General features: G+C 46.8%; 1 protein-coding gene across 1 annotated transcript in view; it reads right to left on the minus strand.

The window, feature by feature from the left end:
- Positions 1-25,709, minus strand: part of ZC3H18 (zinc finger CCCH-type containing 18) — a 449,445-nt gene extending 423,736 nt beyond the window's left edge. The window contains exons 1-2 of the mRNA XM_086945597.1: positions 25,706-25,709; positions 24,291-24,928 (exon numbers count right to left, since the gene is read on the minus strand). Coding sequence (XP_086801723.1) covers positions 24,291-24,928; positions 25,706-25,709 — 642 coding nt within the window. The remainder of the gene's footprint in view (positions 1-24,290; positions 24,929-25,705) is intronic.
- Between the last annotated feature and the right edge of the window lie 806 nt (positions 25,710-26,515).

Below are 26,515 nucleotides of genomic sequence, written 5' to 3' on the forward strand. Positions count from 1 at the left end.
GGGCAGGGGAGGGATGGATGGAGTCGGGGAATGGATGGATGGAGTGCAGGGATGGATGGAGTCGGGGGATGGATGGAGTTGGGGGGATGGATGGAGTTGGGGGGATGGATGGAGTTGGGGGGATGGATGGAGTGGGGGGATGGATGGAGTGGGGGGATGGATGGAGTGGGGGGATGGATGGAGTGGGGGGGATGGATGGAGTGGGGGGGATGGATGGAGTGGGGGGGGATGGATGGAGTGGGGGGGATGGATGGAGTGGGGGGGATGGATGGAGTGGGGGGGATGGATGGAGTGGGGGGATGGATGGAGTCGGGGAATGGATGGATGGAGTGCAGGGATGGATGGAGGGCGAGGATGGATGGAGGGCGAGGATGGATGGAGTTGGGGGGATGGATGGAGTTGGGGGGATGGATGGAGTTGGGGGGATGGATGGAGTTGGGGGGATGGATGGAGTTGGGGGGATGGATGGAGTGGGGGGGATGGATGGAGTGGGGGGGATGGATGGAGTGGGGGGGATGGATGGAGTGGGGGGGATGGATGGAGTGGGGGGGGATGGATGGAGTGGGGGGGGATGGATGGAGTGGGGGGATGGATGGAGTGGGGGGATGGATGGAGTGGGGGGATGGATGGAGTGGGGGGATGGATGGAGTGGGGGGATGGATGGAGTGGGGGGATGGATGGAGTGGGGGGATGGATGGAGTGGGGGGATGGATGGAGTGGGGGATGGATGGAGTGGGGGGATGGATGGAGTGGGGGGATGGATGGAGTGGGGGGATGGATGGAGTGGGTGGATGGATGGAGTGGGTGGATGGATGGATGGAGTGGGGGAAGGATGGATGGAGTGGGGGAAGGATGGATGGAGTGGGGGGATGGATGGATGGAGTGGGGGGATGGATGGATGGATGGAGTGGGGGGATGGATGGAGTGGATGGATGGATGGATGGAGTGGGGTGGATGTATGGAGTGGGATGGATGGATGGAGTGGGGGAAGGATGGATGGAGTTGGGGGATGGATGGAGTTGGGGGATGGATGGAGTTGGGGGATGGATGGAGTGGGGGGATGGATGGAGTGGGGGGATGGATGGAGTGGGGGGATGGATGGAGTGGGGGGATGGATGGAGTGGGGGGATGGATGGAGTGGGGGGATGGATGGAGTGGGGGGATGGATGGAGTGGGGGGATGGATGGAGTGGGGGGGATGGATGGAGTGGGGGGATGGATGGAGTGGGAGGATGGATGGAGTGGGGGGATGGATGGAGTGGGGGGATGGATGGAGTGGGGGGATGGATGGAGTGGGAGGATGGATGGAGTGGGAGGATGGATGGAGGGAGTGGATGGATGGAGGGAGTGGGATGGATGGATGGGTGGAGTGGGATGGAGGGAGTAGGATGGATGGGTGGATGGGTGGGTTGGTGGATGGGTGGAGTGGGATGGATGGAGTGAGATGGATGGGTGGAGTGGGATGGATGGAGTGGGGGGATGGATGGAGTGAGATGGATGAAGTGGGATGGATGGGGGGATGGATGGATGGAGTGATGGATGGAGTGGGGGGATGGATGGATGGAGTGGGGGGATGGATGGAGTGGGGGTGGATGGATGGAGTGGGGTGGATGGATGGATGGAGTGGGGTGGATGGATGGATGGATGGATGGAGTGGGGTGGATGGATGGATGGATGGATGGAGTGGGGTGGATGGATGGATGGATGGAGTGGGGTGGATGGATGGATGGATGGAGTGGGGTGGATGGATGGATGGATGGAGTGGGGTGGATGGATGGATGGAGTGGGGTGGATGGATGGATGGATGGAGTGGGGTGGATGGATGGATGGATGGAGTGGGGTGGATGGATGGATGGAGTGGGGTGGATGGATGGATGGAGTGGGATGGATGGATGGATGGATGGAGTGGGGTGGATGGATGGAGTGGGGTGGATGGATGGATGGAGTGGGGTGGATGGATGGATGGATGGATGGAGTGGGGGGATGGGTGGGTGGAGTGGGATGGATGGATGGAGTGGGATGGATGGATGGAGTGGGGGGATGGATGGAGTGGGGGGATGGATGGAGTGGGGGGATGGATGGAGTGGGGGGATGGATGGAGTGGGGGGATGGATGGAGTGGGGTGGATGGATGGATGGATGGAGTGGGGTGGATGGATGGAGTGGGGTGGATGGATGGAGTGGGGTGGATGGATGGAGTGGGGTGGGTGGATGGAGTGGGGTGGATGGATGGAGTGGGTGGAGTGGGATGGATGGAGTGGGGTGGATGGATGGAGTGGGATGGATGGAGTGGGGTGGATGGATGGAGTGGGTGGAGTGGGATGGATGGAGTGGGGTGGATGGATGGAGTGGGGTGGAGTGGGATGGATGGAGTGGGGTGGATGGATGGAGTGGGTGGAGTGGGATGGATGGAGTGGGGTGGATGGATGGAGTGGGGCGGATGGATGGAGTGGGGTGGAGTGGGATGGATGGAGTGGGGTGGATGGATGGAGTGGGGTGGAGTGGGATGGATGGAGTGGGGTGGATGGATGGAGTGGGTGGAGTGGGATGGATGGAGTGGGGTGGATGGAGTGGGGTGGATGGATGGAGTGGGGTGGATGGATGGAGTGGGGTGGATGGATGGAGTGGGTGGAGTGGGATGGATGGAGTGGGGTGGATGGATGGAGTGGGTGGAGTGGGATGGATGGAGTGGGTGGAGTGGGATGGATGGAGTGGGTGGAGTGGGATGGATGGAGTGGGTGGAGTGGGGGGATGGAGTGGGTGGAGTGGGGGGGTGGAGTGGGGGGATGGAGTGGGATGGAGTGGGATGGATGGAGTGGGTGGAGTGGGGGGATGGAGTGGGATGGATGGAGTGGGATGGATGGATGGGTGGATGGATGGAGTGGATGGATGGAGTGGAGTGGAGTGGAGTGGAGTGGAGTGGAGGAGTGGATGGAGTGGGATGGAGTGGGATGAGTGGGATGGATGGAGTGAGATGGATGGGTGGAGTGGGATGGATGGAGTGGGATGGATGGATGGAAGGAGTGGGGGAATGGATGGAGATGGATGGATGGAGTGGGATGGATGAAGTGGGATGGATGGAGAAAAACAGAAGGCTGTGTTTATTGTTGTAGTTTTATTATGCACCGATCAGGTCAAGTGGGCATCTCGACTCTATTCAGAACAAGCTCTCGGCATTGCGTGGGGGGGGGGGGGGGGGGGGGGGGGGGGGGAGGAGCGGACCCTTTGAAGTCTGATGCCGAGGCTCAGACAACAAATGGTATGGGATGTGGCTGGTGGCGTGCAAGCGCCGGTGGGCTGAAGCGCTTCCCAAAAAAAAGCAGATTGTATGGAGGCACGATGCGCGTGGTTGGGCGCGTTCTCGCCATTCAATTCGCTTTTTGGGAGCACTTTGAAATGCCCCTTTACTATAGTCTCGCATAGCGATTGCTCACGCAATAGCTAGGACGAGACCTAAAAAGGAGGAAGGTTGGTTTGGCATAAACTAGTGGTTTAAACCCTATAAATAATGTAAGGATTCAACCTTTGTACAGCGCACTGATACCCTTCGGTCATGTGCACGCTTTCAGAAACACTCTAAATAAAATAAAAATAAATAAGGATGCCGACCCTACGAAAAAAAAATGGTAGCCAGTTTCTAGGAGTGCATTACATTTGGGACTTTTGGAGGTTTCTTGGGTGCTTCTGGAAAATAATCCTGAAAGTCGTAAATATGCTCCCATTCGAAGCTGTCTACCTGTATAGGTGCAGATGTATGACTTTCTTTGAGGAAACAAGAACCCATGAACAGAATGTATTTTTGCTATAATCTCACCTGGTTTCTCTCTCGAAAGTTGCCCTCCTTTGTATCGGTTATTATTCACAGCATGTTAACGCACAACTTTGCATTTATTTCGCTGAGAGGTACAAGCAACCGTTTTTCAGAAGTCCCATTTCCTAGGTCTTAGCATCTTTATTCCACTTGCACGCAGAATGATAGCACTTTGTGGAGCATTTATTTTTCAATAAGGCACAGGTGTGCCAATGAACATAAAAACATGCCTGCAGTCAGAATGAAAGCTGACCCCACTTCCTGTGGACTGCATTGATTTGTTGTTGAATTTGCAAGACGAGTGCATTGAAAATACTCCACATAAAGCGCAAACGCTTTTAAAAAGAATTCCCAATTCAGCACTTGTGCTACGTATTTAACTGCATACTACAATGCTATTATGCTCACCCGTGTATAGCTTTCTGACATGATGGCCGGTTCGCAGATGAATATGTGGAGAACAACTTAAAAGGCTCCGTATTTGCTGTGGAACAAAATGGGTGCTGGAGAGATGGTAAACAAAATACAGACGCATCGAGTGGAAAAGGCCTCTCGCTCTCAAATTTTACAGGGGCTCCTATGAGCCACAGATAAACTGATGGGGGGGGGGGGGGGGTCGGTGTTTAAGGTCGGAGGGGAGATTAACACACAGGCGGCAGAAGAAGAAAGCGGAGAAACTTCGGGGGTGGTGGTGGGGGGGATTGGTGGCCACGAAAGTGAAAAGTAAAGGAACACGCACCCACACACACACGCGCTTTGACATACACAGGCAAACATACACAAGCATGCACACACAGATACACACACACGCCCAGGCACATACACAGACACAGATGCGCATACACGCCCAGGCATGCACACACAGGCCAAGGTACGCGCACACACACACAGATTTATTTTTTTATTTTATTTTTAAAGTTTTATATAGCACTAGATTGACCCGTAGATGCGCACACATATACAGGCACACACACATAGGGACGCACACATCCCCAGACACAGATGCTTTCACATACACAGGCAAACACACACACACACACACACACACAACATACACAGGCAAACACACACACAGATGCTTTCACATACACAGGCAAACACACACAGATGCGCACACATGCCCAGGCACGCGCACACACACACTGATGCACACACACACAGATGCGCACACACACACAACACTGAGCTTTGATGTTCGCTACAGAGATGTTTTCCAATTACTGAAAACTGGTTGAATACTCGTTACAATCAACAAGTAGAAACCTTAGTGCACAATTTGCACCACAGCTGGGATTCCGTCTTGGATGCAAATTTCTTTTGCAGCACATCGGGATGTCGTACGCCTAAGATGGAACGGAGAAGGGGGTCGTCTCTGCGTCTAAAATGCAGTGGGTAGCCCTGCGCCTGAGTGAGAGAGAGTAACCCGTTCTGTGTCCGGGATGTCGAAAGGAGCACAGCGAGAGAGCGTGTTTAAGTGTCTTTTGCATGCCGTTCTTGATTTACATGCAACAGTTTAATTAACAGGACACATCTTTAATCTATACTAAAACCAACAAGAAGAATTAGTTCACAAAGGAAATTCATACGCTGGCAGCGGGCGTTTGCGTTTTTCTGTTGACTTTCTGTTTTTTTTGTGTGTGTGATTTAAGAACCAAGTCCAATTCTAATTTTGAAATAAACCCAGGCCCAATCGACAACAACGCCCTTACTGTTTTCAGGGACAGTTAAATGAAATCCAATTGGCTATTTCACAAAAAAACACTGAACTTTGATGTTCGTTACAAAGATGTTTTCCAATTACTGAAAACTGGTTGAATACTCGTTACAAAAAATAAGGGACGAGAATGCTAGAGAAAGCAAGAGGAGAAGAAGAGTGATGGCATGGTAATGCGGGGTTGAAGGAGAGGGACTGCCGAGGCATTCACTCTTCTAAGAGTGCATGCTGAAAAGTTAAACAAGCTCTTGGCATTGATGTGGGGAAGGAGGGAGGAGAAATGCGAGGCACGGCCTGGCGGCCGTGAAAGTGAAGTGAATAATTAGGGGAGGAGAAATGCCTGCCTGAGGCTGAGCGCACGCTGGGGGAAGCTTCAGATGCCTGTGGGAGGAAGGCTGGTGGCTTGGATGTGCACGCGCTTTTCACGGGCACTGCATGAAATCGCCAGATGGTTAAGCTCTGGTTAAGCCCCAATATCTCTTGCCAGCAATGCGCAAGCGCATTAGCAGGCCAGCCCTAAAAACCAGCATGGAAGAACGGAAATAATGTGCCCATGCTCCAGGGGAGGCACAGACACAAAAAGAAGAAAAACGCCTATAGCAGTTGACCAGTGCAAATCAAGCAAAAAAGAACGATAATGAAGTCAATCAATGATAGGCAATGTAGCGGCTCAAAGTTCACCATTATAAAACACAAAGGCAGGAGGAGCTACGACGGCAAACAAGATGGCTGCTTAGGTTCCCGGCTCTGCCGATCTCCGTATTCCGCCGCAAGATCCTGTACGATATCCTGACCTCAGGCCCAGCCCCTGCTTGTATGAAGCGTTCCTCACTCCAATGGCAAAATCCCAACATTTTTATCTGCTGATTTAACGAACTTACACTGTCTTGAAGATTGTGGCCTGTTCCGACGGTGAAGCCAGGGCCTCGAGTATCCGCAAGGCTGGGTTGCAGTTCAACAACATCGGCTGGGGACCTTGGCAGGGTCCGGTCGATCGTATTGGAATCTTCACCTATGCCCGAATTTGGTGGCGATCGTTTTCCTATGCCAGCATCGAGAAAGAGGTGACCTGCTTGCTGACTGAAGGTGGGGTTCCCCGTCCCGCGAACCTGGCATAGATTTCTGCGGGGTCTCTGCGGGTCGGGACGCCGGCCAGCGGTGTTCCGCCGAGTCACTGCGGCTGTGGATAACGGCGAGTCACCGTTTACGCTTGCCCTCTTGTGATCCTGTTCGCCCCACCTGGACATGCCAGTTTCACCCGGGGAGCTGATCGAGACTGGTACCGAACTTGATAAAATGGATCAAACGACTACAGGGCTGACGTTAAGATCGATACTGTCGGAACTTTGGGCGTTTCACTCGCAAATGGATGAGTCCTTAACTAACATGGATGCATGCCTAACTGGGATTCTGCTCGAGGCCCCGGACCGTGCCCTACGGTTGAATCAGCATTCTACAGGCGTTCATGCAGCGGCCATTTTGCCCTTGTGTGAGGAACCCGTGAGGGAACAAGTATAGAAGCGAATATTAGAACCAATGGATGGCGCTCTGGCAGATTGTGTCCCCGAGGCCGTGAGTGCGTCATGGTACCTTACATCGTCATTGACTTTGGAAGTATCGTGTGGCGTTCCCCCCCCCCTGAGACCTGTGCCATAGACTCTCCCCTCATCGTGTGGTGGTCTCTTCCTCCTTTGGAGATTCTACGATCCCGGGCGAGAAACATTGCGACGGCCCAGCGCGGGGAAGGACACTTTTAGTGCTTGAACTTTTAGTAGCGTTATCAGCTACAAGTGGTAATGGCTTGACTTTCGATGGCTTCTGTCTCATTTATGACTTGTATGTGTGCTCAAGGGTCTCGCTGGGGAGGGTCCGTGTGCTAGTTCGGAAGGGTCAGGGTGAAGTTCAATACATCGGGATGATTTGGAACTACTGTTATTGGCGCCTGAATCTCAACTGTTTGAATAATAAGGCTGGGCGGTGTATCACGGTACCCCCTGTGGTCCTTTGTAGGAGTAGCTCGACATCCGTCCTTCGCTACAGGAGGTATCTGTGTTGGGCGGGGGGACTAGGGGTCGGGAACATCGTATGACCATGCCTTCCTCCACTCTTTCTTCTTTCCCTTCTTGTAGGGTTTAGGTTTGTGGGCGACAGGCACGCTGCTAGTGGTGTTAGGCTATAGCCATCGGCAGGGGTGCAGGGTGGGGGGTTAGAGGTGTTTTTTTTTATTTTGCCTTTCTTATTTTCTATGGCCTTTCTTTTCTCCCTTCCCTTTATTCCTTTGGATCAGTATGGTTAGTGCTCTATTTTGCCTTATCGAGATCTGGTATTTAGTGCCTAGGATTTACGTCCGGTCGCACCTTAGGTGGGCAGGCCCTGAGTACTGGCGTCTACGGAAATGTATATTGAACTGTTGTGATCTCTGAATCGTAAGTCTTAACGCCGTAGTCCCATGTATGGTTCTTTTATCTACATATCCCGATTTCCTGGCCTGTCCCCCGTGTCCTATTGTTCATATTGTATGGCACCTGATCCGTTCATTTAAATAATATAAAATGAAACCTTTATTATCTCCTGTAATGTATCAATGCATATTAGTACAAGATCCATTCTTAATCGCTGCCGTACCTCAGGGTTGTCGGCTGAGGAGCTGTGTTAAATACTGATAAATCAGGTTTCACTTTTGTTTAGCGGCCGGCCCCCGTGGTTGTAGGCCCATACTTGTACCTTATGAATGCTGCAATAAAGGTTTAAAAAAAAAAAAACACAAAGGCACTGCACGCAATACCTGAAAAGGAGACAAAGTGAAATAAAATGATTGCTTAGGATCACACAATTTAGTAAAGTGGGGGAGCCAGTACTGATCCCAGGGCCTCTGGTTTCACACTGTGCAATTCAGCCACAAGATGGGTATCTTTATCTTTATCTTTCTCATTTCACATCAAAAGTAATGCTTGGTCATTCATTCCCAACGTAAGAAGTTAGAGCATGGGTAGAAGACAGAAGCCACAAGAAGTCTCAGCTCGTTTTGCACTGGAGGATTTTGTGAGTGGAATAGGAAACTGCTTGTTCTCTCCCTTTGGATAAAATTAATTGTTGGGTTACACTCCTGTTTCCTTATCACATACATACTATAAGTGTCAATTCTGATTTTTCTCATCTCGGGAAAAAAAGGGGCACAGAAATATATTAAGAAAAGGATTACCCAAGAGTGCACAATTTGTCACATTAGGAGGTGATACAGGACCTTCAGATTCCATAGTTTTCCATCCAGCTCACTATACAACTTGATGTAAGTGGCTCACATAGAAATGTCACAGTGATGTGGAACCTGCTCATACATTAAATACAAAGCACACAACCAGTATATCTTGGCAAAGTAGGAACGCCATGATAAACGTTAAGTCTTGTAGTGCTATGGCTAAACCTCTACCACTTTCAGATGTCTAGTGGTGGCGGTTGAACGTTTGCATCTGGCCACTAAGTGAATTGCAAAACGAGTTGGGGGTCTTTGTCAAGGATTATTTTTTTATTTTAGCACTTGCTACCTTAACATAGCATGTTTAGAATTACTCCTAATAAGAGACTAAAGACATAGGGAGATTGTGGGATCGAAGATAATATTGCATTCCAGTTCAATAATCAAGTTCATTCCTTTGTGCACTTGACTCACCAAAGTTATCAATAGCAAGCTGAGAATGCTTATCCCAGGGTGCAGTAGAATGACAGACTCAGATGCCGTATAACAAAGTATTGCCAAATCTGTGACTCTAATAGAGCCTAGCTGTTTAAGTGAGAAAGAAATATGGAAAGAACACCTCAAAAAAATTCAAGAACTCATTGTCTACACTATGTTCCCATCTGCCAACCCAATTGTTGTTATTTATTTGAAGGTTTGTGGAGCGCACAGCTACCCAACAGGTTTTCCCGGCGCTAAGAAACAGGAGCAGGGAGGTTGATGAAGGTCAGTTGGCAACTAAGCCTGGCTAAAAAGAAGGGCCTTAAGCTTTTTCCAGAATCCCAAGAGAGATTGACAAGTCCTCAGTTCCAGTGGAAGGGAATTCCACAGTATTGGCCCCAGAAATTAAAAAGAGCAGCCACCCATCTGGGTCAACTGAACACTAGGAACTGAGAAGAGGGAGAGACTAGCTGATCCTAGATTGCGAGCGGGATAATATAATAATGCTCGACAAGGTTACGTATGTACCCGGGGGCCAAGCCCTGTAGAGCTCTAAACATAAAGCAGAGAGCCTTGAACTCGATACGCTTACTAACTTTGAGCCAATGAATATGCTGTAGCAACTGGGAAACGGAAGTGTAACAAGGTAACCGAAAAAGCAAACGAGCTGCCACATTCTGAATGAGCTGGAGACGACAGACAGAGAACTTATCCACACCCAGATACAGTACATTCCCGTAATCCAAGTCTGGAGATCACCAAGGCCTCCAAGACCGTTCTCTGAGCAGCTGATGGAATGAGCCAGAAGATTTTCTTTAGCCACTTAAGAGTCGCAACGCAGGCAGAAATGACTCCCAAGACTTGGGCAGCGAGAGAAAGCTTACAGTCTATGGTAAATCCAAAGTTCTTAACCTTGGGGACCGGAGCCGACAAAGGTCCCAGAGAGAAAGGCCATTGGCTGGCTCCCCAGAGTTCGGGATTGTTCCCCAGGAAAAGAACCTCCGTCTTAGAACTGTTCCGTCATTGTTGGTATCAATGTGGTCCTCTGTCACATCACAGACCATACTTCATGACTCCTGGGAAAATGTTTATAAGTGCTAATGCTATAGACAATACTCTTTCAAGGTGACCCCCAGGTTTAAAAGTAGTGGCCATGTGGGAAGTGGTGCACTGAAAACGAAGAAAGCTGTAAACAGGTTGCATTTCTTAATGAGCTGGTGGCGCAACAAAATTCATATATAAACACATAAGTATATACATACATAAATAAGTAAGCAAGAGAGGCAGCTGGCTGACAAACCCGGTCACAGAAGAACGCTCAATTTCAGACGGATCTGCACATGTGATCAGGAAAAATGCCATCACTCAGAACGGACCCTATGCCCCATGTTCTATGCTGTCACAGGTGGAAACAGAATGTGATTTACACTCAAACGCACATATGGCTGAAACTCGAGGGCCCAAAGTCCCTATATTTATGCAGGAATTGTTTACATTTATTTTATTACAAGAGTCAGTGTGACAGCTAAAGCCGTCAGACCATAGCTGCAAATAACTTAACATACTTCTAAACTTAACACATACAATTAGAAACACATACACAAAATCTATAGTTGGCACTACAATATACAACCCCCTTCTTAAGCATCGAACAATGGTTTTTCTATTCCCAGAGCTTGTTGCAAGCGGGTAACAAACACTAATAACCTTGCCCACTACAGTAATCAGTCAAATTCCATGAAAAAACAAAATGTATTCCTACAGGTTTTAGAACATTGTAATAACAATCCATAGTGATCTATTGTATTTAAAAATTTTCACCATACACTTTTGCCATAGCTTTTTTTAATAAACAGTGCAGCTATGAGGCATCTGAAGTACGAGTTACTTACCTTCGGTAACAATGTATCTGGTAGAGATGATTCTAGCCGCAGATTCCTGAGTGTAGAATTATCCCCAAGCGTGAGACTGGATCTCAAAAACTTCTCTGGCACAGCACTCCTGCGTGCCGGGGGGACGGCACAACGTGACTCCACCCTGACTTCGTTCGCGTTCGTGGCGTCAGCGAGGATACATAAGTCCCACCGCAGCGTGCCTACGTCAGTTTTCTTTGGAGAACTTTCCGCGCCACAACGTGGAGCCATCACAAACAAAACTGTGAGAATACTGGAACGGTGTACGAAAACCCAGCTATACAGAAGGGAAAAAACAAATGGTGAGGAACAGCACCATCCAGAATAATGCCAGGTACTAAGGCACCAAGTCATGGAATGAAAGAATAGAGCGCAGCTACTGTAAGCAAGACCATAACCAACATAACAGCCTCTTTAGAGGCAGAAGGCATGTGAAAAGAAAGGGCACAGCAGACGAAGAAGTCTGCAACCATCGCCCGGAACCAATAAGGGTTTCAAGCCAGAATGAAAGAGCGGTGACAAGTCAACCCTCAACCACACCAGCAGGGGGGATCACATAAAAGATCTGAGGGGCGAGACCCAGTCAGGGGACCTCAACCCCAAGGACTGTAAGAGTCAGAAGTGCAAGCAAACACCAGGAAGCAGGGCACAATAACACCTACATTGGAGACCCAACGCATGGGCGCAAAAAACACCCAGGCATGTGCCCACCAATCAACAGCAGGGAAGGAACAGCCACAACAACAAAAACACGAGCATCCCCCATAGGGAGTAAGAAAAGTGGGGGAAGCCCGAAGATGACTGCCGCCATGAAGCAGGCAAGTACAGAAGACCAAGAGAGGTCCTCGTAGAAATGGGGAGGAAGGGCGGGTCGTGAAGGAATCTGAAGCAAGAATCGTCTCTACCAGATACATCGTTACCGAAGGTAAGTAACTCGTACATCTGATAGAGACTACTAGCCGCAGATTCCTTAACGTAGAATAGATACCCTAGCCATACCCAAGGGGGAGGAGGGTCTGCGAGAAAACCTCTTCAGCTACAAATGAGGACACGGCCCCCAACAGTGGACCAGTCACAGGGACAGGATAAAACAGCCCAGTCCACCGCATCAGGAGAGGAGTCACAGGCCCTAAGGGGAAGAAAACCTCAGCATCGTAGACTAACACCTGCCCCCAAGGGGATGTGTTAGAACAACAAAGAGGCCATCCAGCCTTCACCAACAGGAGAAAACAAGGCAATACGAAGGAGGCCAGAACACCCCAAGCCCAGTTAACGTACCAAGAACCTCCACCGGAAGCCCCAAGGGTACAGGCAACACAGAGGAGGACAGAGGGAAAAGAACTACCCACAGACTTCAAGGAGAAGAGGCAGAAGCGCAGCAAAACCCTTCACCTGGAAACGTACCCAGTGCAGAGGGCAACCAAGCCCGTCATAGTTTGAAGTCAGCAGACAAGACAGAATAGCGCCCAAGTAAGAAGGAAGAATAAGAAGGTAACCTCACAAGGACCCCACAGGAGAAGAAGCAGAAGCGCCAGGGCCGAAGCCAAGGCCTCCGGCCACAGAACAGAAGAGCAGGTGGGGCAGCAGCTGACAAGCGCCACAAAACTAAACGCCCAGACCACGTCGGGCTCAGAAGAAGGGGAAGGCTTTCAAAACGCCCCAAGCAACCCCAAAGGGGACCGCTCCGGACAGAACAGATCCACGGATAGCGCGATCAGCTATAAGATAAGAGGAGAAACAAGTAGGACGGACCATTCCGACACACAGGAAAACTATTCCCTCAGGAACACCAGACAGAGGACCAGAGCAAACGGCAAGTGAAGTGCAAAAAACACCACAGCACAACACCTCAGATGGTCAAGCCATGCCCCAGTAGGGCCAAAACCGCACCATCGTAACCAGGAGGGTGAGGACCCTGCAAGGGGAAGCCCCCCCCAAGCGTAAGAGGCTACATAATAGTTACATGTACCCCACATAGGGTAGGACACATCCCAAGAACCAATCTCAGGGAAGAAAAAAAAAAAACAATCCTGCATCCGAGGACAAAACCATAGACCTGCGGGAGAAACCACAGAAGGCTTAGTAATCAGCCAAAAACACCTCCTCACCAAACAAGCATTTTCAATGCAATAGGTCTCGCATTTGCAAAAGTATGAGCTATTGGCATTTGTAAATGACACTGCCTTTTATTTATGTGTTGTTTTTTTAACTGATAAATAAAAAACATTGTCATTTACAATGCCAATAGCTTAAAGTTTTGCAAATGCAAGACCTATTGCATTGTAAATGCTTGTTAATATATGGGAGCATTTTTACGACCATACACGCAGCTGTTTATAAAACAAAATCCTGAGAACTGCGTCAATCCTCCATGGTGGGATTTAACTGCGCTACACCCTTGCACTGCAAGTGGTGCACTGTAGAACCAAGGAACTAAGCACAAGCCCACCACGGCATTCCACCATTAGGCTGTGCAGTTTTATGTAATTCATCAAACACGCACTGTGGTTTAGCACATACTTTATAAACGGTGGCGCTCCCCATCCCACCTAACCCCCACCCGCTGTGCATGCCTACTCTCTTTAATGATAGGCTTGTGGCTAACTGTAATGCAATTGGTGCTGATTTAAAGAGCTCTGAAACCTTTGTGTGAAATTTGTGCTATATAAAAGTGCAAACAAATAAATAAAAAAAGCCTACCTATAACACGTCCGATCTTTTTCTGCTATGCCGCATGCCTTTGGGTCCTTGTACTGAATAACTGCACCCGGCTGTGGGAAACCTCCATGGCAGGAACAACGTCCTGTTTTGTCATTGTTCCAAGTTCCCTTTCGCGGGTCATGGGACATGCTCCCTAGTTCTGGACATGTTTCTGAGTTTCATGCAGGGGTCAGTGGACATGCTCCGTAATTCTGGACATTATCCTCTGTTGTGAACATGGGCCCCCGAATTGAGGACATATTGCTCACTTCTGGACATGCTCCCAGTTCCAGACAAGCACCCTCTGGACTCACCTGTGCTTTAAGGGACACCCTGCCCACACCAGCTGTTCCGCAGCCCTCCCCACATACCATCCTTCCATGCTTCCTGCCTCCATTTCCTCCATGTCCCAAAATACGTTTAATTAACTCCCAGCTCTTATCCTTTCACTATCTGAGCTCGTAAAAACGTTCTTTAAACACAAATGTTGTGGGTGAAATCTGACAATTAATTAACGCCCTCCCAAGGAAGAGAAGCCCCCGATTTATAAGCAGATAAAAAATATGTTTCATGTGACAAAGGCAAAATAAATTCCACCAAAGTGGCATGAAAAGTTGCCAGTCAGAGGGACGATCGCCCATCCATCAGCACTGCAATAAAAGAGCCAGGGGGCGGGCAGACACTCATCTGCGCCGCTGAGAGGTCGCCAAACAAGGGCCTTCAAAACTATTTCAAACTCCCTTTGTGTTCCTTTATCTCTACACTCCATTTTGTAGTGCATGTGGGCCTCGAGTTGTTTTTGAGGAAATTCACAAAGATAACCCTGTGCACTCCTGTCTTTCTGCAGAGCCCGGTGTAAATAAACCTCAGTGTGTGCTCTTCTAACAAGAGCACACTTGGGTGTGGACCCCTGTGACTCAAAGTGCCCAGCTGCACCTTGGTGGTAGATTTGCACCATAGATACCCCCCAGTAATACTAAGTGTGTCTGTAAGCGCAGGCATCCTAAACAAGGGTGGTAGTCCTGTTCGCACGCGCATGGTGTGAAGCAGATAGATCAAATCAAGGTTGCATTAAACGCGGTACACATTACATTCCAAGCACAAACCCATCGAGCTATCTTAACGCATTGCCCCCTTGTCATTTTAAAACATCTGAAAGATATAAGCGAATACTCTGGCACAGCTAAATAGAACAAGAACTAGCGATAGCTCCAGATTTTGCAACCCACAGTAAATATGTGCTTTTTTACATCTGATAGACCGGATTCCACTCCCGTAAAATATAAATTGTTAGATGATCTGAAGAGATGGAAAACTGTCTCCCTGGCAAATAGCATCCTTAATCAACAACACTGCACTCACTTTGAAACAAGACATAAGCTTTTTTTTCATTTAGTTGCTTCCCCAGGAAATGGATCCAAGAAAACACAATCCAGCGAGTGGTATGCGTGCGCGCACGCCACAGCGAGACGTGCTTTCAATTATCGCGCCCGTGTCTGGGCACGATAATTGAAACCACATGCCGGCTGGTGCGCGTAATAGACACCAATAGGCCGCGGGTGGAGAAATGCGCCCGCCTTTGGCCAATTGCGTGCAGTTTTTCATAAAAAGAAGCACGCAAAGGCCAATAGCATGCCCCAAAAGGAAAAGCACACGCTTGTGCGATTCCTAGCTCAGTTTCTGAAACCCCCTACAAAATGTCTCGCGCTGCACGAGCAGTGCTGCGCACTGCAACGCTAGGCGCAAGACCTAAAAAAAGGGGGCTGAACCAGCAGCCAACTGAAGAGAGGGACCAACCAAGGACCCCACTGGCACAGTAACCCTCACAGAAAGTGTAACAGCCCAAAAGTAAAAACAAGTGGGATAACGCCTCCCACCAAGACCCTGAGGATCAAAATACAACCAACTGAGGAAGAGGAGGACGGAGCCCCGCAAGAAGACGCTGAATGGCGGAGTCTGCATGAGTATTAAACAGCTGGACCCCGTCAAAAGGGAGGTCGACCAGACGCTCTGTAATATTTTATATAATTCTCAAAAGCCGTTGCACTGACCGTTATAACCTGTGACTGTGTCTATATATAATACAGATCACAAAATGTTAGGGAAGCACCCCCGTTCTTGATTATCTGTACACATGATCTTTCTGTTAACATATCCCACAGATTAAGATATCCAGATTAAATTCGATATTACACGGGCAAACAGCAGCTGGGTGGACCAGACACTTTTTTTCGTATTCATATAGTTCACAGTACAAAAGCCTTTTTTTATTAGTCACCCTGCTGAAGCTGTACTCTACTGCTTCCCATGTATTTCTAAAATTCCCCTTGCTAAAACGGTCATGATATTCGCTGAATGGCGGAGTCTGCATGAGTATTAAACAGCTGGACCCCGTCAAAAGGGAGGTCGACCAGACGCTCTGTAATATTTTCAGGAAACAAAGCACCGCGTAGCCAAGCATGGCGACGAAGAGCCACAGAAGTGGCCATGGTACGGCCAAGAGCATCGGCAACTTCCAAAGCTGCATGAAGAATAAACGCGCCCAACTCTTTACCAACCAACACATGGCCCCGCAGATCAGCACAGGCACCCTCATGAGAGTCATGAGAAAGAAGGGACTCCACAGAATACCACAGGCTGGAAGTAGCCCTGGTCAACATACACTAAGTTTTTTAAGCGCCCGCGAGGCAGCGCTGGAAGAAGCGAAGACATTACGTCCCCCTGAATCTAACCACCGGGCCTCCCGAGACGGAGGAAACAACCCCACAGGCAAACACGGAAAGGCATTTCGCAGTAGAGCGTCTTGAGTAGAAGGGTGGAAAGAAAGACAGACCGGGTCGTGCGGAGCAGGACAATGGCGATGCAGTAGTGCCTGAGGCACCGGATCGCCTGTGGCAAGGCGCCCCCAAGTCCCCATAAAAGAATTATGGAGTGACGCTTCAAAAGGAAGGAACAACTCCCGTCCACCAGAGCCCTGGTGGAGCATCTCCAAGAAGTTGTCTGTAGGAAACAGAGTGACTAGTTCATCCATCCTCAGAATACCAGCAGCTGTGGAAATAGCCCTAACAAAGGCAACACTGGCCTCAGTAGGGCGCTGCGGATGGGAAAGTAATTCCTCCGTGGGTGACGGTTGCAGACTGTGCCGCTCATCCCCAAGTCCAGGGGGAAGCGGCCAGCCCCGGAGCAGAGGAGGATCGACAGAGGAATGGGGAACCTGAGGGGACCCAGGGGAGGGTGGAGAGGCCAGTGGAGAAGCCACAGAAAGAAGGGTTAGAGGATTTAGGCCGTGGGAACGGCAAGAAGCCTTCACTGAAAGATGCCAGTGAAAAGGCAACAACACGGCGTCCTGTCTCTGGGGAGAATTACACAAACAGATGGCAGACCTCTGGAGAAGAAGGGACCTCAGGAGACCAATCCACAATCCAACGCAGACACGGCTCTGTAGAGTCCACCATGGGCGCCTGATCGGTGTTGACCGGTGCCAGAGTAGGCCTCCGTGTCGCCGGGCCGACTCTTGCCACCACGTGCTCTCCAGGAGAATGGGGTTAGGTCGACGTCGTAACAGCGAAGGCGCAGCGCCGAAGCGGCGCCGGCTCGACCTCAGACGGGGCAGCCGCCCGCGTCCAGGTCCGAGAGGGACTCAGAAAAGTGCCAGGGAGCTGGGGAAGGAGACTCCCGGTGCCGAAAGTGCGTCGGCTCGACCTCTGGTGAGGCAGCAACCTGCTCAGAGGATTGAGGGGGACTCGGGACACGCTCGGAGTCCTGGCGAACATCTGCAACACCACAGGGAGCCCCGTAGGGATTTGCGGCGAGGCAGGGAGGCTAGGTGCCGAAGAGGGGAGCCCCGAAGGACTACACCTAGACGACGCCACACACCTACGACCTGAAGCCGAAACCTTCGGCCCAGAGCTGCCAGCGACACTGCTGAAGTCCCCACGCAAAGCAAGGGATCCGCAGACGTTACAGGAGGTGGAGGAAGGGCCAAAGAAGCCTGCAGCGCCACAGCGTAGGCTGTCATTTGGGCTCTAGTCGCCTCTGCACCAGGAAACGGTGGGTAGGGTGGCGACAGGCCTCGGAGGCAAACTGAAGGACCTACTGGCCAGTGAGCCACACCCAAGGGGCCGCTGCGACAGGCTATTCCTCAGACAAAACCGGTGGCTCCTCCGAGGTGGGGGACAGACGCTGGGCCGACACCAACCTACACAAGCGCGCCGACAGCAACTTCATCCGGCGCTCCCGTTGTGATTTAGGCTTACGGTGCTGGCAGGAGTCGTGGTGCTCACCTAGGCACCACATGCAAATCGGGTGAAGATCCGTCGCCGACATGGGACGTGCACAGAGGGTACACGTCTTGAAGCTCGAAGGCATTCGCACACTGTTCCACATAACACCAAAGCGTGAAAAAGAAGAGAAGGCTTGAAAGCAGGCGAGGATCCGCGTTCCTGAAAAAAACTGACGTAGGTGTGCCGGGGTGGGACTTATGTATCTTTGCTGACATCACGAACGTGGACTACGTCAGGGCAGAGTCACGTGGTGCCGTCCCCCCGGCACGCAGGAGTGCTGTGGCAGAAAAGTTTTCTGGATTCAGTCTCACATCTGGGGATAATTCTACGTTAAGGAATCTGCGGCTAGTATTCTCTATTAGATTTAACATTTGCAATTAACCAATCAGGTCTTCAGCCTTTATCATAAGCTTGTCACCAATACTGCCCTAATGGGCTAAGCAAAAGCTTTGCTAAATGGCAACCACCAGGCATACATGCAAAACATTACACATGTATACAGATTACACACAAAATGCAACTCGTAAATTGGCCTAACAAGGATTCGCACAGTGCAAATTGTCTATCATGAGGGTCTGTCAGGGTGGTAATGAACACCAAAACCCTTGTCACCCACTGTAATCTAAGAGATCACATGCAACAAAATACCAGAATATGGGCTTTACCACTGTATAGTAACAATCCACCCTAAAAGGCCTACTGGCTTTAACATTCACAATAAACATACTGCATTTCTCTTCAGGTTTCCTAATAAACAGATCAGAACTACGAAATATGACAAAATATTTCTGATGAACCATTTAAACCTAGATCAATAGCTTGTCACAATAAGCAGCTCCTGCCCACTGTATTGAGCATATAATTTACAACAAGGAAGCCATTACGCATACAACTTCTCTGAAGAGGTTATAACAAGGAAAATCACATTGTAAATGTTCTACTCCGAGGAGTTGTCAAGAGATTGTATCCAGAGCCAAAACCTGTATATATCTAAAATGGCATCAGATCTAACTTTTTTCCAGTAATGACCCCATCAAGCCCATAGCCAGTGCCGTTGGGTTGTCTAAACAACCAACACGCTACCATATAAGACAGTGATAAAATTCTAAATATGTTCATAAGAAGTGCTCTTAAGATGCCTTAACAGGGAATATCATGACCGTTTTAGCAAGGGGAATTTTAGAAATACATGGGAAGCAGTAGAGTACAGCTTCAGCAGGGTGACTAATAAAAAAAGGCTTTTGTACTGTGAACTATATGAATACGAAAAAAAGTGTCTGGTCCACCCAGCTGCTGTTTGCCCGTGTAATATCGAATTTAATCTGGATATCTTAATCTGTGGGATATGTTAACAGAAAGATCATGTGTACAGATAATCAAGAACGGGGGTGCTTCCCTAACATTTTGTGATCTGTATTATATATAGACACAGTCACAGGTTATAACGGTCAGTGCAACGGCTTTTGAGAATTATATAATACTAAGTTTAGCTTACAGTAACAGATTCTACAAGCCGATATGAATGGTACTAAGAAAGTGGCTTTCCACAGAAGAGGAGGTAGGGAAAATGTGCTCATATTCTCCAAGAAGGTTTTGAAAGGACAGTATTGTGCTCACCTGAAGCATAGGCTCTTCTAATTGGAGGGAATATTTTTAGTAGCCCTACCACAAAAACCTTAATCACCAGAATTGTGAAGCTGATGTAAGAGAAACGTTTTCTTCAGGCTGTAATAGTAGAAAGATGCTCCTCACAGAACATCAGAAAAGAACGTTAAGCCCATTATGGTAAATGGGAGGAGATAAAGTGGCACTGCTTCCACTTCAATTGGTTGTTCGTTGCGATCTATATAAACACTAATAGCAGAATTCTCTTACATTATAAGGCACAGGGCTTTTGTTTTAATCTCTCAGTACCTCGATTATGGCTTGCGGCAAATTAAATGTCCTACTTGGTAGGGGTCCGTGAGCAAAACTCAAGAATGGGAGGCTATGATGGAACACCTTCCCTGGGAGGCTGAAGAGGAGACCCGAAGTAGCCCAGCAGCCTCATCTGTGCCAGCTTTGGCATTTTGGGACTTGTACTGTAGTTCAGTCTTATCTTGATGAGTAAACGAAATTCCATCATGCTGATCTAGCACCAGATTTCTCATTTTATTGGGTCCCTAAGCTTTGACAACTGCTGGAGCCTTTCGCCCATTAACCACACCATACAGCCTAAAACGTCTTGTATAAAACTGCAATTTGTAAAAAATTAAACCAACTATGATACATAGACTAACCTAAAACCAAGTCCGAATACACGGCTGACACAGAGGTACTGCATGCCTTAACGTATCAAATCTGAGGCAAAAGAAAGGGTACAAATGAGCCCAGCATGTTACATTTCGACTAGAATAGAGTGAAGCAGTCTGAAAGCATTAGTCAGGCAGCCCTGCCTGAACATCATTTACACCTAGGTCAAATTACACAAAATAAACAGGAGAAGAAGTCTAAAGCAAGAATTAGGTGTCATGAGGCAATCAGATCTATGGTCAGCTTGGTCGTGTTTCTTTTACACAATACGTAGCTACAGTAGTAGTGACAGCTTGTCTTTCAACATACAGAGACAGTGGGCTGCATTTTGCAGGCTTTACACCATGTGCAGCCCTGCAGCCATAAAGCTGAAAGTAGCGAGGGTAATGTGGGCAATGTGGCTCTTCAGGAGCACAGTTTATCTCTGCTCAGAGATGGCACTTAATTACAACTTCTTAAAGGCTCATTTGATTAGTAAAATAATGCAATGTGAGTACGGGTTTTATAGATCGGAGAGGTTGACATATTTGAAACAAAATCTGAGGGGGTTTCTCGGATTGGATAAGAACACATGATTAACGTAAAACTGTCTACAATGCGACTCCAAGATGAATCAAAACTAGATGAAGACTGACACGTTGCTACCCTTATATTCCTGCGTGCAATTTATCCATTTGCTATTTATGAACTTACAAGATATAATTTTCTATTTTCTTTAAAAAAAATTGAAGGCAAATTAGGCTTTTTTAATTAGTAAAGAGAAAATTCTCTCTAATCCCACAATGAAGAATTATTGGGCACAAATAGGAGGCTATATATTTGTACCCCTAAAACGGAGTAGAGTAAGATTGCCAATTTTACACATCAAGTAACAATGTGTTTCTTGCTTACCACAACACATCCCTCCCCTCCCCACACCACCAACAGCCTCATAGGTTTTGGTATAGCGCAACATTCAGGGTTCATAGTGCAGATTGCTTGGCCACTTGGTGTTTCAGTCTTTCGGACTAGAGTGATGTCTGCGATATGATAGTCTTCCCAACTGGTTCTTCAATAACTAGCCTTTGGTAGAGTGGCACTCCCATAACATTATACAGTATTCCCTGCTGAATATAGACAGAACGGGCGCTTGGGGATCTCAGCAAGTGTAGCCAGTCAAGATTATGTATTTCTGCAACTGGTTAAACTGCAGAACTCTCTACTCTCTGTGACTCTAACATCAACCAGATGCACATTTTACAATCGGCAACCTGCAATATCAGATAGTATGACTGGATTTTAACAAACAGTCTTTTTGTTAATATTTTCTACACATAGGGTACATATTTTATTATCACAACTATGATTTAAATGATACCCCAGATAGTCAGTCTTAAAACGTCTCTTGGGACTGTCCAACTATACAAATCTACAGGGCTAATTATACTTTTTCTGATACAGACCTTGACCTACCCCCAAAAAATTGTTTTCAAGGTTAGAAATTGTTTTTAAGGATATTAACAGTTAATAAACACTTAAGCTACAGAAATGAATACCTTCAAAGTTCAAATTAAGTCAGCCTCCTAGCTAAAAGAATAAGATACATCCTCTATCAAGTGAATCACAAGCTCTGCATTGTCTTGGCATTCATTCCAAAGGTACAACTTACAATTACCAGTGGCCATACTAAGATGATAAACACTATCCACATAAAACAAGATATTGCCTACTTTTTAATTTAGAACATTCTATCAGTGGGCGCCATCTTGAATGGAATGAAGGCATTTCTGCCTTGGGCTAGTCCTTTTTTAAATGCCCTCTTTGTATGGAATTATCCGTTCCTAGTGACCCCGTATTGGCTTATAGGTATTACAATATATCTTTGAAGTAGATACGATCTTTTCCTCTACAGCTTGCCGACGTCACAACTGAATTTAACTCGGAGTGTGTGGTTTTTTTGGGGAGTCAAAGACACACTATATGTGTAGAAAACTACATTTTAATGTACAGTTTGAGGTGAGTACTTTGCCCTCTCTGAGGAGCCATTAATAATTAGAGAATATATTTTTGAATCAGCCCAAACGTTATTAATGTGTGTTATACTTCAGAGGTTCAAGATATTTCAGGCATAGATGATTACAGTGTACTGGTTATAGTGTACCAATGTATTAAGTTGTAAACATCTGACTGGAGAAATTGATTCTGCCATACAACCTTAATCCGCTTCACCACAATGTGTTAACACTTAGTAAATCACTTCTTCTCAAGGACTTATCATTCCACATATGCCATAGACCGAGGACCTACGAGAAGGTTAAATATCAATAACTATATAAATTATTGCAATGGACCTACATTCACTAAAATTTAATAATCCATACACAACGTTGCCATTATGAAATTTAAGTGATGCAATGTTTGTGAAGAGATGCACTCTAGTGACTATGATGGTCATAGGGAGAATGTAGGAAAGGAACCATGGAGCCCCAGGCATACATCTACCACAATTGGAATTATTTTCTCTTCAATTGAGTCTAAGAAACTGATGGGCACTATCAACAACTAAAATCAACTTCTTGAATACACAACCTTATAAGCTTATATGGAGCAGAACGCCCTCAAAGTGAGACTAGGCAAAAATATGATTGGAATTGGTTTTCCTCTCTCAATTTTTAGTTTGAAAGCATTAATTGGATGGAAAAAATAATTGTAATGCATTCGCATCATGCTGTAAAGGATGTTCAGCTGATGTGTGATATGTGCTGTGTTTCTAGATTTAAAATAAAAAATAAACTTTTATACCTGAAAACAAGTTCTACTTTTATAGTTGGTTATGTAAAAAAAAAACGTTAATATTGGAAAATAGACATTTACATTCTGTATTGCCACACTCACATGAGAAAGACCCACGTTTTAAATGCACTACTACTGTACTTCAGACAACGCCTACCTGATTGCCTTTTTGGCCAGTGATTTCATGGACAGTAAGTCTACAGAGGGACTCGAGTCATTTTGGGATTTAGTGTTTGTTCCACTTTATAGGAAATTATATTTTCACTTCATAATAGGCAATGTCACCCCTGCTTAGAGTGTTTACATTAAGATGGGCTGGAAATGGAGGCAATTCTTGCCCTATCTATGACTCCACAAGAGAAAGCCTCTCCCACGTGTTGTATGCATGCCCAGATTACTCATCCCCACGACAAACTTGGATTGCACCTATATGCAGGTTAATAGGTACACGTAGTCATCAGGAAGCCCGTAGTATTTTAACATCAGATTCACGCCCAGTATTGTCTATTTCCATTGCTAAATTCCTGGGTGCCAAGTGGGTGCTACGTAGCAAAGCCCTTCGCTGTCCTTCCACATGATTCTATTTATATGTAATGTATTTGGTATGTACTGTTTGATGCTTTTTTAATACTCTGTTTCAATGGCACTGTCCCATCTGAACTGATTACCAGCTGTGTACATATTATTGTTTATTGACAATCAATGAACAGATCATGAATTAACCAAAAATATCTGTAATCACCTATGTATTTCTTTATATGATCTATCTTACAATTAATTTTAATATTTTTTTATTTTAAATTTACTGAAAATAGATTGCACTTGTATGGCCCCGGTGGCCGAAATAAAGTGATTTTGATGGACTGATTGATTGCCTGCCTTTTTATTTAAAATACCTAAATAGAAATATGATAGTAGCAAACCTGGGCAAATACAGATATGTAATAGATCTGCAACTCTAGAATAATAGGTTGCCAGTTCATCCTTCAAATTGTAACAATAGGGTAAGCATTCAGAAAAACACATGCATATTACACATCCCTCATTTGAATATGCTTACTTGCCTCAGAGAAACCAGTTGTTTTTGGCATGATGAACACTGTTACCTTAATCTACCAGATGAATACTTACATCTAGCTCTCCTTCATCGATTTCCCCTTCATCTTCGTCTTTCTTTTTTTCATTTTGTCCTTCAGAATGTCCTTGGTCTTCCTCACTTTTTTTGCTGGGTTCCTTTTTATCCCCGGGTGTCTTGTCTCTTTTTTCCTTATCCTCTTCCTCATCGTCCTCATCATCCTCATCCTCAGCTTTTTCAATCTCATCTTCGGGTGCAGCAGTGCTTTGCTCATCAGGAACCTCTTCATCATAGTCCAACTCATGCTCATCTAGTTCCCGTGTCACAGAGGACGTTTCATCCAGCAGATCATTTTCTTTAAGTGCCCCTCCCTCCTTATGGCTTGGAGAGCCCTTAGGGTCCCTGCTCTGTTCATTATCAGAGTCCTGAGACTTGGTTTCACTGAGACGTTCCTCTTCATCTGAAGGACAGTCTTTTCCAAGTTGAGGAGACACTTTGTCTTTTAATTTAACTTTCTCTTCCTCTTCCTCCTCCAGGCCGCTTCTTTTCTTGTCCTCTCCCTCCGGGTCCTTCTTAGAGCTTTCATCGTCGTTTTGATTGTTACTATCTGAGAGAAGATGTTGCTCCACTAAAGGACTCTGGTTATCTTGTTTTGGGCTCTCGGGCGTATCCATCTGTAGGTGTAAGTCTATGACTAAAACAAACATAAAAAGATTTTGTTTAAATCAATGCATAGGCAAACACTAGATTATTTCACACAGAAGTCCTTGTGAAGCAATAATATGGAAGTACAGTAAGTTAATACAGCAAAGAAAAGGATGTTTCTATTCCAAGAAACAAAATAAAACACCAAATTCATTATTACATAGCAATTTAACTGAAATTCTGTTTTGAAAGAGCAACCCTCTTTCACGGGTTTATCAGCTGTGCCCCCCCCTCCCGATGAGTCACGGTATAACTATCAAACTGGGGGTGGTATCCCGATACTATTTTACGTCTAATAAGTCAATTATTCATTCAGTAGAGTCCTCATTCTTCCTGCGCCAAGCACAGCATTGCAAACAGAGCCACCCAACACACGTTTGCTGACTTTCAGTCCCAAAAAACTGCAGCAGAAATATAAAGTTACATCATTCTAGTTTGCTTTCTTCTGCTGTAGTGCAAAGTATTACATTGAGAAGCATGCCAATCTGTCTCACTTCCCTTTAAATACAAGAAAGACTGTTTGAACCCGCCCATGCTTGTTTAGTCTTATGCATGTCAATGCTGGGTAACCAATTGTTTGTGACAACTAACACACATAGTCCAACTCAAGGCATTCTGACAAAAGGTAGCACACTTACGGGCAATTCCAAGAAGGTATCCAGAAATTAAAAGTTCTCATCAATTTTGCCACAATACCAAGAATGTTTTTTTTCCTTTTAAATCAATGTTTCTACCATCTCTGATGAGTTAAACTACGGCAACATACTCATCTGGCTTTTCAATGTAAATTGAATCAACACCAATGTGACTTAAAACTGCCTACTGGCAGGTAAATATCAGAAGACCAAGTTGGTAGATAATATGCAAGCAAGTGATGACAGAAAGGCGTTTATGCTTATTTTAACTGACATCTGACAAAGCGTTCCACTTCATCTTAATACATCTCAGCTCGTTGAACAATGCCGCAGATAACTACCCAGTGTTTTAAGGTCTAGGCCAGTGGTTCTAAACCTTTTGACTTCTGTGGACCCCTATTTAAACAACACCAGAATCCGGGCAATCCCTATGAATAAATATTGGAATATGGAGACCTCCATTGGGTCATTACTGGAGGCCAGGAATCCCCGCCTAAGTAATTTAGAGTAGTTGGGCCACAAAACAATACACAAGTGATGAAATATTTTATTTAATTCACAGACAATATACAAAAATCATACTTTTAATGGGTAGGTTGGAGCTTTTTTTAAATTCAATTAAGGCAACCTACAGTTCATACTATATTCTGTTTGATGCACTTGAACTGTCCCACAAACCAATCTGAGTATACAGACTCCATTTTGACCCTTCAATTTGAAATTCCTTCACTGCAAAAGCACTTTAAAGGCAGAAAGGCTGGAAGCAATTTGGTGCCTAGACATCTGCTTCGGAAAAAACCCATTCAAAATACACCATGGGAGTGCTAAGAAACAGAGAGCTGGTAGGTGGAAGCAGCATGTGAGGGAGAAGAATTGAAAGCTGAACTCCTGGGAAGCTCACAAGTGGTGGGAGAGCAATACAGAAAGCAGAAGATAGAGGG

The sequence above is a fragment of the Lissotriton vulgaris genome, chromosome 12 (genome assembly GCF_964263255.1).
Source record: "Lissotriton vulgaris chromosome 12, aLisVul1.2, whole genome shotgun sequence".
NCBI classification, from domain to species: Eukaryota; Metazoa; Chordata; class Amphibia; order Caudata; family Salamandridae; genus Lissotriton; species Lissotriton vulgaris.